The 17,371-nt window shown below is 38.5% G+C and overlaps 1 protein-coding gene across 1 annotated transcript; it reads left to right on the top strand.

Annotated features, from left to right (window-relative positions):
- The first annotated feature begins 1,520 nt into the window (after positions 1–1,520).
- On the top strand, positions 1,521–16,703 carry ACADM (acyl-CoA dehydrogenase medium chain). Its single transcript, XM_082312522.1, has 12 exons — positions 1,521–1,603; positions 4,824–4,923; positions 5,716–5,813; positions 5,924–5,993; positions 8,354–8,454; positions 8,541–8,621; positions 9,506–9,636; positions 10,846–10,954; positions 11,804–11,944; positions 12,023–12,118; positions 12,846–13,094; positions 16,248–16,703. The coding sequence occupies exons 1-12, from the start codon at positions 1,580–1,582 to the stop codon at positions 16,317–16,319; spliced, it is 1,272 nt and encodes a 423-aa protein (XP_082168648.1). The 5' UTR covers positions 1,521–1,579; the 3' UTR covers positions 16,320–16,703.
- Positions 16,704–17,371: the final 668 nt, after the last annotated feature.

The raw sequence follows: 17,371 nt of genomic DNA, 5'->3' as shown, positions 1-17,371 counted from the left end.
ACTGGCTTCATAAAAACACTGTTGACAAGACATTGTCAAAAAATTTCTCATTCATCTACCCAAGAAGGAGATGTGAAGAGAGGTAGAGGGAAAATTATTTGAGGGAGTGGAGAAAGGTGAGCAAGGGTATAGCTTCATAACTACAAGCTGCATTAACTAGTGACCTTAATCAAGAGTTGGTTCTAGTACCTTACCCCAGTTGCTCCTGTCATTTAGCAGAAATCTCCTTGAATACCTTTGTCTTGACTCCATGCACTCCTTCCTTCCTTTTTCTGGAACAACTTCTGTTCTTTAACTCTACAACACTGCAGGAGATCACAGATAGTTAGCAGCTTTTTAATACAGAAGCTTGCTTCCAGAAAGTACATAGACGCCTGTCTTCAGAAGCAAGTAGAAAATTTCACATGCAAAGATGCTTCTAGTGCAAGGCAAGCCTGGAGAACATCAAATATTAAGGTGTATTCCTGACTCAGTTTCCTCAGTTGGACAATTTCAGACAACTGCCTTCTCAGGCTGTGTCTACATGAACAGTTTAGTTCAGGTAAGGAGTGCAGTTTTGAGGTGAATCTCCCTGTTGCCCCCACTTACTGTGCCTGTTATTTTAATAAAACCTTGAATAACACTGCTTTACAACACTGAAGCAATAATATTCAAAAGACTGATGCACTGCATAAATCAAATTTACAAAACCAATGCTTTTGCTTTAACATACAGCCAGAATTGAGAGCATTTATACGCACATTTTACGTAACTATCAACAGTACACATCACTATGATATCTCAAATTAGGAACGGTATTAAAGTTCACATTTGTATGAAAATCAAATTTTAAAAGCCTAGCTATGCCAACAGATTGCATTCTTTTGTAGTTACAAGTCTAGATGTTCTCAGAAAGAGACCAAGTCCAGGCACATACTGCATTTCGTGCACAGAACAGAAAATTGTGACAGCCAAAAGCGCACCAGGGCTGGGGTTGAGCAGGGCCCCTGCACCAGTCCCAGTCACGCCCCGCTTCCTGGTGCGCCTCCAAAGCACGAGTTTACGATTACCTGAGGGGCAAAAATACACTAAAACAGGTCACAGGGACTTTTCTGCTAACAAGGAAAAGACATAGGTGGTTGGAGGTGGCCCGGGAGACTTGGCATACACAAAGCAAGTTGGCTGAGCCTTAGGCAAACTTCCTTCTCTGCAGTGCAAGGTCCGCTGCGTGGGCTGCCTTGTTGGGGAAGGGTCAAAGACCTCCGCCTGGCAGGTTTTGTGGGGCAAGCAGTAAACCAAACAAACAAACTCCCCTTCAGCTGGACGGGGGTGCGACGGCCACGCCCAAACCCGGCCCGGCCAGCCCGACCGGCCGCTCGCCCCCCGCGGGCCTCCGCCTGAGCTCGGCCCGCCTCAGGACCGGCTCTCCGCACAGCAACGGGGCGGCCTTCTCGAGGTCACAGACCACGCCGGGCCCAGGCCCAACCCCCAGGGCCCCTCGGCGCTCGGCTAAGCGGGCGGCCTGCGCGGCACCGGCCCCGCCTGCCCGAGTGCCCCGCCCCGCCGGGAGCCTCCGCCACAGCCCGGCAGCCCCGCCAAGATGTCGGCGTTGAGGGTCACTCGGGTGAGCGGCCGGGCCGGGCGGCGCGGGGCGAGGGCTTGGAGGACATGAGGCCCAGGGGGACGGGACGGGGCGAGGCGCTGCTGGCGGCCGGCGCTGCGGTGGCGGGGAAGCGCCGCAGGCCGAGGGAGCGCCGCAGGGCGAAGGGCTGAAGCTCCGGCGGCCTCGGAGCCGCGCAGCGCCGGCGGGGCAAGGCCGGCGCCCCCCGCTGTGACCTCCCGCTCCTGGCCCTGACAGCTGGAAGGCCGAGGGGCTGCCCGGGAGCCCCGGAGGGCAAAGCCGTGCAGGACTGAAATCCAGTCACTGTTCTGTTTTTTCCCGTTTCTGCTTTATTATTCGTGAGTTTATGGCCTTAATCTTAATGGTCTGAATGGGTGTTGCCATCTGTTATTCTTTAGCTGAGTTGTTGCACAACCTCGGGGCTCTTCATGTGCCAAAGGCCGTGCTGCAAAGTCTTTAGAGAAACCCTGTGTAGGTCTGGCGCCTCCTGCTTCCCACTTAAAACAGTGGAGACAGCTTCAAAACATCAGGGCTCATAGTTCAGGGTATTTTATGCAATGTATTTCCTTAAGCATACCTAGCTGTACTACCTATGCTAATTTTTTAAAATATGTGTGATGTGTAATAGTTTTTTTCCTTAAGTACTAACATTCTGCTATATTGAACCACCGTTAACCTCCTAGCTTTGACCTAGAAAGTAAAAATTATTCAGAACTTCTTTAGCAGTTACACAGGCCTTTTTCTGGTTTCCCCATTTCAGAGTCATTCATGAGTCTGAATTAGTTGAAGGGCCCTTCGTCAGAGCTTCCTGGCAGCAGTGTTATTTTGCCCCAAAGTGATGCAGCTTGACCATGTGTCCAAAGTGTTGCTGTGACAGTGTCAGTGAGGGAAGAAGTCTCCATCTGAAGCCAGTTGGTGTTTTATAGATCAAAAGTAATGCTTTAGGCAAGCCCAGCTGACAGTTAATGCCTACTGTAGGGCATTGGTGGTTCAAGTTCAGCCTCCTGACGTTACCCCAGCAACAAACTGCTCTTGACAACTCTTTTCATTCTTGTCCTGAGTTATGTGAGGGAGAATCAAGGTTAGTGACCTTAGCTTATTGTTGTCCTACCTTCTTCTGTGATGTGCAGCTTTTTGAACAAGTTCCTGTAGTTCTTTTGGCATTAAGGTAATAAAGATTGCATCACTTCCATGTGTATCCTTGTCATACCCTTTTCCCATCAGTAGATTATTCCAGCGTTAGTCTTGCCATTTTAACAACCATATTTCTAATTGTGACAAAACTTATGCAGCAGCGCAAAGAAATGCAGTAGGAGTTGCATCTGAGCATCACTAGCAGTAGCTTGTCACTGAATCTAACTGTTCCTCTGAGTCAAGGAATAGGGAGGTTGACAGAGTAGACAGACGGTCATCCGAATTCTTACGTGTAGCAAACCATGATCCTTTGTCACTTGATCGCTCATGCAGCTTCCAGGTATGAATCTCACCTGTCTAATTCATATTCCTGTTTGGGGGGGGAGTGTTGAGTTTTTCCAAAGTAACCTTCAGTGTTGACCTTGCATACTACTCTGGTACAAAAAACAATAGACATAAGTTCTCTAGTATAAATTTGACAGCTTTTTTCATATAGTGTATCACTTTTAGCAAAAAATTACAATCATCTGGCTTTTTTCCAACCCATCTTGTCTTTTTCCAGATAAAATAAGGTATAAAACATTCTGAAGGACAGGTCTTTCTAGATGTTTGTTGGTATTGTTTGTTATGTTTTTTCTATCTGAGTGGTAGCAGTAACACAAAACTTAGCAAGATAACATTTTGCAATGTCTGTGGCTTGTGAACTTGCAATGAATAATATATTGCCTACTGGAATATGCAATCCTTCCTGAACTATTAATAAACTGACTTAACAGTTGAGTATTCCATTATGTCATAGCCTTCCCCTTTTCTGTGCCTAGCAGTGGTCTTTCTGCATTTCTTCACCTTTCAACTTCATAGATGTTTTCAGTATCCTCTGGAAATACTTTTTTCACTGTGTTCATGCCTATTACTGCCTGTGTTTTCCATGCTTCTTGTAACTTTGTAACCATCTGAGTAGCATTCTTATTTTTAAGAGCACAGTTATCTACCACAACGTTTTGAAGCTACTTGTTGCCTCCCCAGCTATGTAAGTTTCTGTAATGTCCTTGTCTTCTAGAGTCTCCAGTAAAATTTCTGTGATATTTTTGCACTGTTATGGTTAATTAAATTTTTTTAATGTTACAGAATAAGTGACTGGTCTGATCATGGTTGGTTGGTTAGTTGTTTTTCTTTCTACATTTTCACATAAGAAAATCAAGAACAAGCCTTCACACAGTATTGATTTGGGTCTTTCTAGAAATTTATCCAATTAAATATTTTTCACTTTTTTCCAAAACAGTTCAGAGATTCATAACTATTGAAGGATGAAAGAGAGTAAAACAACCTATTAAAATCAGATTCAGACATGTTTTTGCACAGTATGAAGGCATTCCGAAAATAGCTGTAACAGTAATATTTGTGGGTACTAAACTTAAAGAAGCAAAGAAAGCACTTACAATGAAAAAGAATAAATTTGTGATAAGTATTAGGAAGAAAAATAAACTTTAGATAGTCTGCTGAGTTCTGTCCTATTTGGAGTATAATAACAATAATCACTAATTGTCCATGGCAGCAGCATATTAAAAGAAAGCAGACGTGAGTCTGGGACATTATATAAATATTCTGATAGATATTGGTTAATAGGTAAGTTGGTTTTAAAGTCTTGCTAAATCTGCATTTGGGTAAACATTGGATAGATAGAATAATCACTAGTGGGCAAGAAAACCAAGTCTGATGAGTGTGTGTATAAATGAAAGAAATATATGTTGCTATGTGTCTGTGAACATAAATTTTATTTATGTTTTCTTATTTTTAAATAATCAATTGCACAATACGTAAAAGTGGATACAGCAGTTCACTCGTGTTCGGTGCTGTTCAAGTCTGGGATTCCTGGTATAGCTGTCAGTTCATGTGAGCGCTGCTTTCCACAGGAAGAAAACTTAGGGTAGCCAAGAATTCTTTTGTCACTGTAGTAATTGTATTATACTTCATGTGATACTGTTTCTAAAGAGGGATTCTACATTTAAAGTTGTGCCATAGTCAGGCTAGTAGCTTTAGGAGACCTGAGCTGTAAAGATCTTACACCTCACGTTCTTTTTCTCTTTAGCAAATGCTTCGAACCATTGCAGGGCATGGATGGAGGTCACATTCTAGTAAACCTGCTCAAAACTTACATATAGGCAAACCTGGAACTGGCTTTAGCTTTGGTAAGTATTACAATTTTCAAAAGAAATATAGCAATTAAGGGCAAATTGCAGAGTTAAAAAAAATAAAATCCTATATTGCAGTTCAATATGAATTTAAAACGAAGGTACTTATTCTAAATAGATTTCTATTCTTTTTTTAAAAAATGTTTGAAAACCAAAATTACTTTCTTCCTCAGCTCAGGCAAGTCAGGTATGTGTGTAGTGTTTATAAGATTTTCTTGGTTTTTTTAACTCACGTCTGTCTTAAGCTTTTTTATTGCCAAAGTGTCTTAGCTTTGAATAATTGTCTCACATTGCCGTTTACAATGTTAAAGTAACTCCATGTAGTCATACTTGAACTTGGTTATAAGGAAATATTTAAAGACGTTCATCCTCATCTTGGCATATTATGTACAGAAAGCAAATTTAGTGGGTCAGCAGCTAGGCGTTTGAAACTGAATAGCCAGGATCTTCAGATGGCATCTGCCTCCTTCTCTTCCTCCATTTAATTAGCACAGCATTCTTCTTGTTACTTTTGGTAATACATTTTATGTTACACAGTCCTCTCTACTCTGTTTTCAGTATTTTGTGGATAATTTTGTCAGAAGTAAGTGCATTGTAGGTGTTGGTGAGAGAACAGTGGAGTCTTTCTCCCAGGAGGAAGAGGAAGCTGAGCATTTTGCTTCCTGGAGAGGCCCAGGAAGTGGTGGTTTGGGTTGTCCTGGAAGGACACTCTTGTTTTCTCTTTTCTCATAGTCTGACAGCTGGCAAAATTAAAGATAGTAGAGAATTTTTTTGTTTGTTTTTACATAGAACTTACTGATGAACAGAAAGAGTTTCAAGCTACTGCTCGTAAATTTGCTGTGGAGGAAATTATTCCTGTTGCTGCACAATATGACAAAACCGGAGAGGTAAATCTACCACAGTGTAAGGGAAAAAATAGACTTTTACCTTAACCTGCATAAAATTTAAAATGTTGATTGTGATGAATCAGAAGGTGATTTTCCCCTGTCTATTTCAGTATCCTATTCCACTTATAAAACGGGCTTGGGAACTTGGTCTTATGAATTCACACATACCAGAAACCTGTGGTAAGTAAACATTCTTTTTAATCTGTAAAATGAAACAAAGAAGAGGCATTAGATGAGATTTATATGTGTAATTATGGATCCTGTATAAAATAAACAGTTGCATACTTGAATAATCTAAATTTAATCAGTAGGCAGGTTGACACATACAAGTGTTACTAGGTGTGGATGTAATCAGGAGACAAATTAGACAGATTATGATTTACTAATTTATGACCAGGTTTTCCTACCGTGATTACAACTGCCTAATGTGCCCCTGGTACACTGTGTCAGCTGATTAGGTAGAGAAATTAGAAGGTCATATTTTGTTCTAGTCTCTGACACAGGCTGGGGCAATTTAAGAGTTTAATTTTATTCCAGAAGGACAGTTTTTCAGTTTAGATTAGGTGCAGTACAGCAGTGCTTTGGCAGTGTTTAGATATATGAGTAACCGTAGAAAAAATGTTAAATGATTTAGTTTTTTGCATTTATATTACCTGAAAAAGAAGTTAGGGAAATGTCCATAGCAGACCCTTGTTTTGGAAGACTAATCAGAGGGTATATCTTGTATCAAAAATTTAATAAATGAGGTTAAGGAACAAAGAGACAAAAGGAGCAACTGTGAGGACCAGATTTAGTCTGCCACAAATTCTAGAGAAACTAAAGGCTGAAACAGCTGGACTACTGCAGTGTATAATCACTTGGTTATTAAATGAAAAATTACAAGTGGCAAATTGGACACCATTGCTTTAAAACGTCTCCAAGGGAGATCTGGGAAAATACATACTAGTAAGCCTGATACACCATGTAAATTAAGAGCAAGTAAGATGAAGTACAGAAATAGCGGGCACAGATAAACATGATATGCTAGAGAAGGGTTTTTGTGAAAGGAAGTCATGCCTCATAAAATCATTGGAGTTCTCTGAAGTAGCTGATAAGTGTGTGAACAACTGGTTGATATAGAATGTTTGCACTTCCAAAATGAGTTTTAAAAATCTTCAGGTTTCATAGTGGAAAAATTAGCAGCACAGCCTTGCTGGGTCTTGTGCTATCTGGAATATCTATAAATAAACTGGAAAAGGGGCTCAATACTGAGGTGACAGAGTTTACTGATAATACTAAGTTATTCAGTGTAGAAAAGATGAGGCTGCTGCAAAGAGCTGCAGGAGAAGGTCATGAAACTGAGTGACTGTTAAAATGGCAAATGCAATTCAAAAAAGGAAAAGCGATGCACATGAGAAGGGAAAGAAGCAATCCGAACTTCACAGAGAAATGGTATCTTCTGAACTAGTTACTGCCTCTCAAAAAAGAGATTTTTGGGCTTATAATATGTAGTTCTGTGAACGTCAGCATAATGCTCAGAAGTGGTCAAACCCATAAAATTTAAGGTCACAAGGGACCTTTAAGGGAACGAAGAAAAAAGCAGAAGGCATAATTATGCTGCTGCCTGAATCCAAATTGCACTTGCCTCTTTAATTCATTATGTAGTCAGATCCTTCCATCTCAAGAGAGTATTGTGGAAATGGAAAAGGTTCCTAAAAGGATGACAAAGATTATAAAAGATGTATCTTCTGTGTGAGATGTAGCTTCTGTATGAGAAATGACTAAAATGTCAGTGTCATGGAGAGTGTGAAAAGGGATTGATAGTTCACTGTCCCTTTCAATATAACTAGAAGGCATCAAATTAAGTCAGCAGATGGCAAGTTCAAAATAAATGAAAGGAGATGGTTCCACATGCAGTGTGTAGTTAATTTGTGAAACTCATTGGCCCTGGATGATATTGATGCTAAAATTTTACATAGATTCAAAAAGAGACTGGGCAAATCCACGTAAGAAATGTCTGTCAAGGGTTAGCATAACAAAGATACCACAGAGAGGTATCTCTTTGCCTGAGGAAGTCACCTGAAGGCTCGGGAAAATGTTTTTGAGGAAGTATAGTTGTATTGTTATTGCATTGGTATGTACTTCCCAAAGTGTTGGCTTCTGTCAGAAACAGGTTACTGAGTTGGTTGTGTGACTAATATGGACACTTCCCCTCTGCCCAAGTGGTGTGGTAGCTCAGAAGCCCTCTCTCTGCTTCCTAAGAACTCTTCATTCTCAAATGTAAAGTAGTAAAAAAATTCAAGTGGTACATTCTTGCCGCTTTGTGCAACTTGTCCCACATGAATCACACAATAACCCTGGAACTGTGATATGTAATTTTCAAATCACCTGTTACTCTTCTGACAAAACTTTATTTAAAAAGCTTGCATGAGAATGTCTAATCAAACACAGTACACAATCAAATGTATGTGGGGGAATATGTTTTTGTTAATTAATTTGTGTAAATCACTAATATGTTACAATTTAAACCCATTTTAGTAAATGAAGTATTTCAACTGTAGGTGGTCTTGGCCTTGGCACTTTTGAAGCATGCCTTATTACGGAAGAGTTAGCTTATGGATGTACAGGGGTTCAAACTGCCATTGAAGCAAATTCCCTAGGGGTAAGTTCTGTCTTTTCTTATGTCCCTTAAACTAGAATCTGTGCACTTTAAAACAATGGATTAATGGTCTAAATATTTTCTTTCAGCAAATGCCAGTAATCATTGCAGGAAATGAGCATCAGCAGAAAAAATACTTAGGAAGAATGACAGAGGAACCAATAATGTGTGTAAGTAAAACTGCTACACTGTAGAATGTTCCTAAACCATATTAATCAATATTACTCGCTTTTCCTCTCGCTTTTCCTCTCGCTTTTCCTCTCGCTTTTCCTCTCGCTTTTCCTCTCGCTTTTCCTCTCGCTTTTCCTCTCGCTTTTCCTCTCGCTTTTCCTCTCGCTTTTCCTCTCGCTTTTCCTCTCGCTTTTCCTCTCGCTTTTCCTCTCGCTTTTCCTCTCTTTGTCTTTTTTTCTCTTTTTTTTTTTTTTTTTTTCCCCTGAAAACACTGACATGTACTCACAACTTAGCCCATTTTGGTTTGTAAATAAACAGCGGCATTTACTGAAAGTCAGGGAATAGCTAATGAGATACATTCAATAAGCAAATAAAAGATATTACTTGGAAAAATGTTCCCATCCTCAGTCGCGTACCAAAAATCAATGCCTTTTATTTCCCTTTCAAGAGGGGGTGTAGGCATTTAAGAAAAATACAAGGTTTGTGTAAAGAGAAACTCAACTTGAATGGTAATTAAACTCTATTTGTGATCTTAAATATTATATAAGCAGTACTTTTTACATAGAAAGAAGTCAAGATTCATGTGCAGTGCATTAAAATCTGAACAACTAAGCCTCATACAATGAAGGACACAGTAAACATAAAATGTTACTCGGTGCTCTTATTTTCAGTTTTTAAAGATCCTCAGCAGTTTGTGGGTTTTTTGGGTTTGGGTTGGTTTTTTGTTTGTTTGTTTGTTTTTTTATTTAATGTTTTGGCCTTTACCATGCAGTTCACTTAAACCTTTTGCAGATCAGTTTGATGCACATAGTCTGCAATAACTTGTGGTTGCCTAAAACCAGAACTTTTATTCCTCAAGATCTTGCATTTTATTTTCTTTTAGGCTTACTGTGTAACAGAGCCTGGAGCAGGCTCTGATGTGGCTGGTATAAAAACAAAGGCTGAGAAGAAAGGAGATGAATATGTTATTAACGGCCAGAAGATGTGGATCACAAACGGTGGGAAAGCAAACTGGTGTGTTAACTGTTACCTCATGTTATATTTTCTGTTGTTATGTTATACAGGGGCTTCCCCCCTCCACCCCCAAAGTTAAATTTGTTAAAGATCTGTTATAAATCTGAATGTTCATTGTGTTTCAACATGCTACACTTTAATCTCTGACTAGTTTATCAGGATAGGATATAAGAATGCAGTCTCAGTGTTGTGCAAAGGCTAAAAAGGAAAATGAGCGATGACATGACAACTCCTTACTCAAGAAGGCCCCTCAATTCGTGCTGCTATCAGTCAAGCAAAATTAATTTTGCTTTTTCTTAAGGGCAGCACAGCAACAGTATGATTTAACTTGCAAAGTACTCAAGAGGTTCATACTACTAGCTACCTTGCCTTGTAGTTGTGGTGATTGAGATCAGTTGCTTCTGATTTTACTAGAAACACCTCTCACTTCTAGTGAAGCTAGAAACACTTGGATTGTGGTATTACGTTCTACTTTCTGAAGGGAAAACATTTTCCAGCTGTCAAAGAATCCAGATATTGCTGTGGTGTCTGTGGAGCGTGCTTTACAATATAAACCTCTTTCACCATGTCTCACATCACACTGATTCGCAACACACAAATTCTTCTTAATTCAAGTAGAGAAACTTTATACATTTATCCAAAAGCTGAATTTTGTAGTTGTTTATTTCATTGTTCACGGCAGATCCATCAAAGACAATCTACCAGATATCTTTTGACATTACTGAACACCATAAATGTGATTTACAACTCTTTAATTTCTAAGAGAAATACTTATTTACAACTTATACCTAGAAGAATAAAATTAAGATCTTTGAAATCAGGTGTTAACATAACATTTTGCAAGCAAGCATGTATTTCCTAAGCATTAATTTTTATGTATGTGCTGTGACTAGATTTCTTTTGTACTATTCATGAAGCTGATAATGTCATAAAGACTTACAATACCTGGAAAAGGCGGAGAATCTTTGCCTGTTGATCTGAAGTAATTTTATTAAATTTTATGAAATCTTGAATCTCTGGAAACTTCCTCTCTCTTGCTCCCTTTCAGTTTATTTTGGGAGGGGCAAGAAAAAAAGTGTTGTTAACTTACAGATAGAATTTATTATTTGGTAAAAATGCACATAAAAACATTTAAAATGTTAGCTAAAGAAAGTATCTGGTTGTTAGCTGTGAGGATAAACTGCATCCCTCTTCTTTGTTTTACACTAGGTATTTTTTGCTAGCTCGTACCAATCCAGATCCAAAAGCTCCTGCAAGCAAAGCCTTTACTGGATTCATTGTGGAAGCAGATAGCCCTGGAATCCAAATTGGAAGAAAGGTGAAGACTGTATCTCTTATTTGACAAGCCAGGAATTATTGTTCAATTCTAAACCAATAATGCAACAAATTACCATTGAAGAAAAAAGACTGTTACGCAACTGAACGTTTTCATATGCTCATGTACAATGATCTTTTCATTTTCACAACATACAGAAACTATTCATAAGACATACTTAATTATAATTTTATTAATTCAGATAAGGAATTGTTCAGGATGGTCTAAAGTAAGATGACTTTGAACAGCTGCAAAAGAATCTTTGAGAACTATTTTATTGACAAGTGCCAATAAATGAGAAGTAGTATGCCTTGAAAGGATAAGAAGCAAGTTGGACAATTTTAACCATAAATATGCACACAGTGAGCTTTAATTTTAGCTAGTGCTGGTCAAGAAGGAGGCCTTGGAGACACTGGTGCTAGTTCTCTCTTTAAAAAAAAAAAAGAAACCAAACACTATTTTTAGTAGTAGGGAAAACTGGATGTTGAACAGTAGGAAAGGAATCAGAGAACTTGAAAAGCTCATTTATTTACTTGTAGTACACCTGTACTGCCTGAATATTAGATTCTTTACTTTTTCCACTCCCATCTCAAAGGATATAGTTGAACTAGAGAAAGACATCTGATTACAGCTACAGAACTGATTTCATATAAGGAGAAAGTAAACTGCCCAGTTTAGACAAATTAAGGGCATGCTGGTCTGCAAGTGCAAAACTAGTATATGGTAATTTTTAGATTAAGTATTTTGGGGAAAAAAAGCATACTTTAAGCTTTGAGTAAACTAAAGAATGAAAACGTATTGTACCTTTGAATAATCCAATTTAGTTGCACCTCTGTAAATTTCCCTTTTCAGGAAATGAATATGGGTCAACGCTGCTCAGATACAAGAGGTATTGTCTTTGAAGATGTGAGAGTCCCAAAAGAAAATGTATTAATAGCTGAGGGAGCTGGCTTTAAAATTGCAATGGGAGCTTTTGATAAGACCAGACCACCTGTAAGTATCAGAAATATCTTATTTATAAAACACAGTAGGAATTTCTGATTTTTTTATTCTCTGCTGTATTCAATTCAGGTAGCAGCTGGTGCTGTTGGATTAGCAAAAAGAGCTCTTGATGAAGCTACTAGATACGCTTTGGAGAGAAAAACCTTTGGGAAACCAATTGTTGAAGTAAGTGGAGGGGGGAGGGGTGGAGAGAGAGAGAGAGAGAGAGATATAAATTAAAGCTATGTTTTCACACCAGATGTACTACTACTGATTTTTCAAGGTTATTCCTCGATACTTTTTTTTTTTTTTTTTTTTTAGTTCCTTAATTTTTATATCTCTGTCATTTTGGGGTTTCCAAGTATATAGGGTCAACACCATTTGAGTAAACTTAGTTATGTGGTAACTTCAGGAATTTTTCTATAATTTATCAATGATAATAGTAAAAGCAGAAAGAAAACTCTGCCCAAAAACCTGAAACTCATGTACTATCAGGACATACTTAAGTTCTTCAGTGCTAATAAACAGGGATTTTCAGGAAAGGAAAGAACCTCTGAGGTATGTGAAACAAGATGCACAGTATTAATACTAATAGAATACATTGCCAATCACACCGCTTACCAGTTTTAAAGAAATATGAATAAACAGCAAGGTAAATACCAATCTCATAAATAGAAAAGAACAACTTCGTAATTCAGTATTTAATCCCTATGACTAAATGGATTTAAGAATTAAAAACTTTGAAGTCTAATTCAACATACAATTATGAAAGCCCGATCCATATTCTGTAGAACTCCTCTAGTACAATTTACTGAGTTTGTTGAAGAGATCACTGTATTAAGATTATACTTTTCTTGGATGTCATTGAATTTTAAGTGGGCAATGTTAACCTAGTTTATTTCATCATTCATAGCACCAAGCAGTGTCTTTCTTGCTTGCTGAAATGGCAATGAAAGTGGAACTTGCTAGGATGGCTTATCAGAGAGCTGCATGGGAAGTTGATGCTGGTCGCAGGAATACCTACTATGCTTCCATAGCAAAGGCATTTGCTGGTGATATTGCAAACCAAGTAGCTGCAGATGCAGTACAGATTTTTGGAGGAAATGGATTTAATACTGAATATCCTGTAGAAAAACTAATGAGAGATGCTAAAATTTACCAGGTAAGTAAAAGAGAGAATATGATCTTTATAGTAATGCATAAATTTTATATAAAATAAACTAATGGCTACTTAAATCATGATGTACACATTTTAAAAAAAGTTTTTAGAATGAAAGCAATAATCTCTCAATTTAAAGAAAGAGTCATTCAAATCAAGGAGATTCTTGCATACAAAAGTCATTGCACTGGACCAACAACTCAACCCACATAAGAGAAAAAAATTATGGTGTGTGTGTCCCCTGCTGTGCTAGCTCTTTGAAATTGTTGGACTCTTAATTTTGAAGATTTTGAACTCAGAAAAAAACACCATAGAAAAAACTGATCAAAATACAGTGCCTACTTTGGTATTCTATAAGTAGGTATGGTTTATGAATAATGCTGTTCTTGAAAACCTTCAGTGATGGAAATCCTCTGATCTTCCATATGTATCCTGGACTGGTGCCTGCCTATAGTTCAGCTTTCCTCTCAGCCTGAGCACTAAAGCAGCTTCTTCACCTTTCTCCCCATAAGTTGTGGGGTTTTTTTTTGTTTGGTTGGGTTTGGGGTGTTTTTTTCCCTTTCTGTTTCCAGCCTCTTCATCATTTGTCGCTGTGCTCTAAACCTTCTGTTTGAAAGTTTGGTATCATAAGCTGGGTAGAATACTTTGGTTGAGATATCACCAGTATTGAGTATTGTGGAATGATTATCTTGCATGTGGTGTATTAACAGAAGTGTGACACAACCTGGAGTGATTAGCCTTTTTTTCTTCTTTTTTTTTAACAACAAAACGGGCTCATATTTAACTAATGTTTAGCCCGTAGTCACCCATAATGCCATTTTTTTTTTGCAGTGCTACTGCCAAGAAGTTATTCCATGTCATGTCATAATTCTTCTGTTAGCATATACTATGCTACAGTTCTTCATTCAGCAAGAATATTTTGTGTTCAGCAAAACCAGTAATCTTTATCTTTTCACCTCTTTCACCTAGTCGCTATTAATGTCATAGACATATCAAAATAGATGATATCAAGAAATGCATGCGGACCATGGCTTGTATTGTTAGTTAGCTGTAACAGCTGTCATTCTTGAGATTCTAGGTAGTTAATATTTCTCTTACAGCTGACTTTAAAATGAAAACTATTATTCTCACTAGCCAAGAATTTATTTTTGTCTATTTAAGGAATGACGACCACTATTTTTGAATCTAAACATTCTTAGAACTAATTGCACTCCTGTGAGTGAGGAAATGAATGATTAATTGAACTGTATTATGATTGGGCCTTTTTCATGTCAGCTTGCATGCTTTTCTAGAGAAAGATGGTGTAGGGTTAGAACTTTGTTTGAAAGCTGAGAGTGAATTTACAGGTTCCCAGTTATTTAGATTTTTCCATTACACCCATCACAAAAGCATGGCTAAGTAGAATTTTTTTCATTATTCAGATTAATCAGATTTAGTATTACATTTTTGGTGTTTTTCCATTCCACTTCATCCCCAAAAGAATTCAGGAAAGGCTTTTGTCTTTACAATTATTTTGTCCGTGTCTCTTGATTATACCTTGCACTTCACTGTGCTTTACTGTATTGCTGACCAATTCCAGATGGTATATGCTTTTGGCCATACGTCTCATGTATAAAAACTTGGTTTTCCAACTTTTCTTCCATATATTTGATCTTTTTCAGTATTACACAATTCTAATACTGTGTTTACTGGTAACATTTTTACATGTCCTTACTCTGCTCCAGGTTTGTTGGGCTACAAATCTAGGCTACTCTGGTAGAAACTCTAACTTAGTTTCCTTTCTCAGATTTGGAAAACTTCCCTTCTTTAATTGTCAATGATTCTTGAAACAATTTCCATCAGCTTATAAACCAAAACCTTTCTTGTAATTACTTAAGAAGATTGTGAGTTTTGATGTCTTCACGCTTGAGTTCCATGGCTGTCTTCATCAGCAAGTAATTTAGTGCAATAGGAGCAGATTAGTAGATTGCAGGAACAGCGGCTGAGGCCCCTATAACTACACTATAAGCAGTCTGGGCAGGCTGAGTTCATAGCAAGCCTGTTTGGCCCCTTGGACTGTACGTCACCGATATGCATGTAATTGTAAGGGTCCAGTTGTACGCTTGGACCATTATATCGTCATTAGGGATCGGTGGGTATTCGGTATATAGAGAAAGCAGAGCTTCAATTTCAGTTTGCTCCAAAAGGCACCTAGTATTCATAAAATACAATCTGCTCCATGAACTGGATCAACATGGGGTAAGCAGCAGCAGTCAGAGAATTCACTTTGGGAATGAACAATGTCTTCTGAACAAAAAACCTAATGTGAACACAGGTATAGCATCTTTATTTTCAAAAAGCTCTGTAAGGTTCTTGGGAAGGTAATTCCTGTAAGTGAATGAGAAAGTGAATTTGTACGAATTTGAGCAATTTGCCAAACCAAGTTCTGGCAGAACTGGGAGCTGAAACACTTAAACCCCTGAACTATGTTGCCTCAGCCCTCACATTACATTGCAGTATACCTGCAGAGCATATGGCCTCCTTTGGCATGAGAGCTTCATATATGCTTTGTTGTCCATCTTTGACTTTGCTGCCAGCAAATAAATAGAACAGAGGGATGAGGCAGGCTCTTTCTAGAAAAAAGTGCAAGAATACATCATTAAAAAAGTAAAACAAAACAAAAAAAACAAATAAAACTGTATGGGAGAGAGTGCTAGTTAAGAAGAAGCAATGGAAGTAAATGGATCAAAGAGAACATTTGGTATGACCTTGAAAGGCTAGTCAAAGAAAATACAACACTTCAAGCACAAGTTTTCTCTTCCCTTCCACCTATTGTTTTAAATCCTACTTTGTAAAACCTAAATTATGTATTTTCTTCCTCAGATAAGAAATTTTCCTCATCCTTCTTCATCCACCATGTCTGTTTATTTTCATGAGAACCTTATTGAATTTAGATAAGAGCACCTGAGAGAACAAGACTGTCTCTCAATACCTTGTATGTGATTTATTCAATTTAGCCCACTGTAGTTACTCTGTCACACTGGAATTTTCCATTTTCTCTGTCTTTCTGCACATCCTAATCCACACTGGATTAATACTGTGAAGGTTTAGAAGTGTAGATCTGTTAAAACCTTTTAAAAAGTCGTTAGCTAATATTATTGCAATTCTTCTTTTCAGATTTATGAGGGAACTGCTCAGATTCAAAGGATGATCATAGCTCGCGAACATGTTGGCAAATTTAAGGCTTAAAGAAATGCATAAAATGTGTCTGACACTGTTGTAGTGTTCTGTGTTCTCATGGAAGAGGCTTTTAGTGCATTTCTCAATACAATTAAGAAGGCATGGAGAAAAAAAAAAAACAAACCAAACCTTTCCTTCAAAATCTTTTTATTCTATACATTACTAAGGGCTACTTCTGTTCTCCCTGTCCAGTCCCTCACTTCATTCCTGGCTAACAAAGCTGAGCTGGTATTTTCTAAACATTCTGAATTCCAAAATGATTGGTTGTTCAAATACAAAATGGGCAAGAAATGAGACCCTGACAATGCAATGTTTTCTCACTATAAAATTAGATGATCAGAATGTTATTTCTGACAGTTATTGCTGCATTCTAATAAAATTTTTTTAAGGGAAGTGTGGTTGGGTTTTATTCATTTTGCTTGTCGCATCACTTAAATTGTATTTTGGGGAAGTTGTGCAGTGTCTGAAATCTGTTAATAGCTGTACTTCGGTTCCTACTATGCTACTGCTCACAGCAGCTGAATAGCCTTTCCAGTTCAGCAGTATGAAGGCCTGTGTTGTTATTGTCTGCATGTGTGTCTGTTCTGAGGATTTAGATACTATCTGTCGTGGTTTAACCCCAGCCGGCAACTAAGCACCACTCAGCCACTCACTCACTCCCCCACAGTGGGATTGGGGGTAAGAATTGGAAGAGCAAAAGTGAGAAAACTCGTGGGTTGAGATAGACAGTTTAATAGGTAAAGCAAAAGCTGCGCACACAGGCAAAGTAAACCAAGGAATTCATTCACTACTTCCCATCGGCAGGCAGGTGTTCAGCCATCTCCAGGAAAGCAGGGCTCCATCACACATAACAGTTACCTGGGAGGACAAACACCATAACTCTGAACATGCTACCCTTCCTCCTCCTTCCCCCAGCTTTATATGCCGAGCGTGACATCATATGGTGTGGGATATCCCTTTGGTCAGTTGGGGTCAGCTGTCCCGGCTGTGTCCCCTCCCAGCTTCTTGTGCCCCCCCAGCCTGCTTGCTGGTGGGGTGGGGTGAGAAGCAGAAAAGGCCTT

The sequence above is a fragment of the Platalea leucorodia genome (genome assembly GCF_965183815.1).
Source record: "Platalea leucorodia genome assembly, chromosome: 5".
Classification (NCBI taxonomy): Eukaryota; Metazoa; Chordata; class Aves; order Pelecaniformes; family Threskiornithidae; genus Platalea; species Platalea leucorodia.
This window is presented reverse-complemented; position numbering and strand designations above follow the sequence as displayed.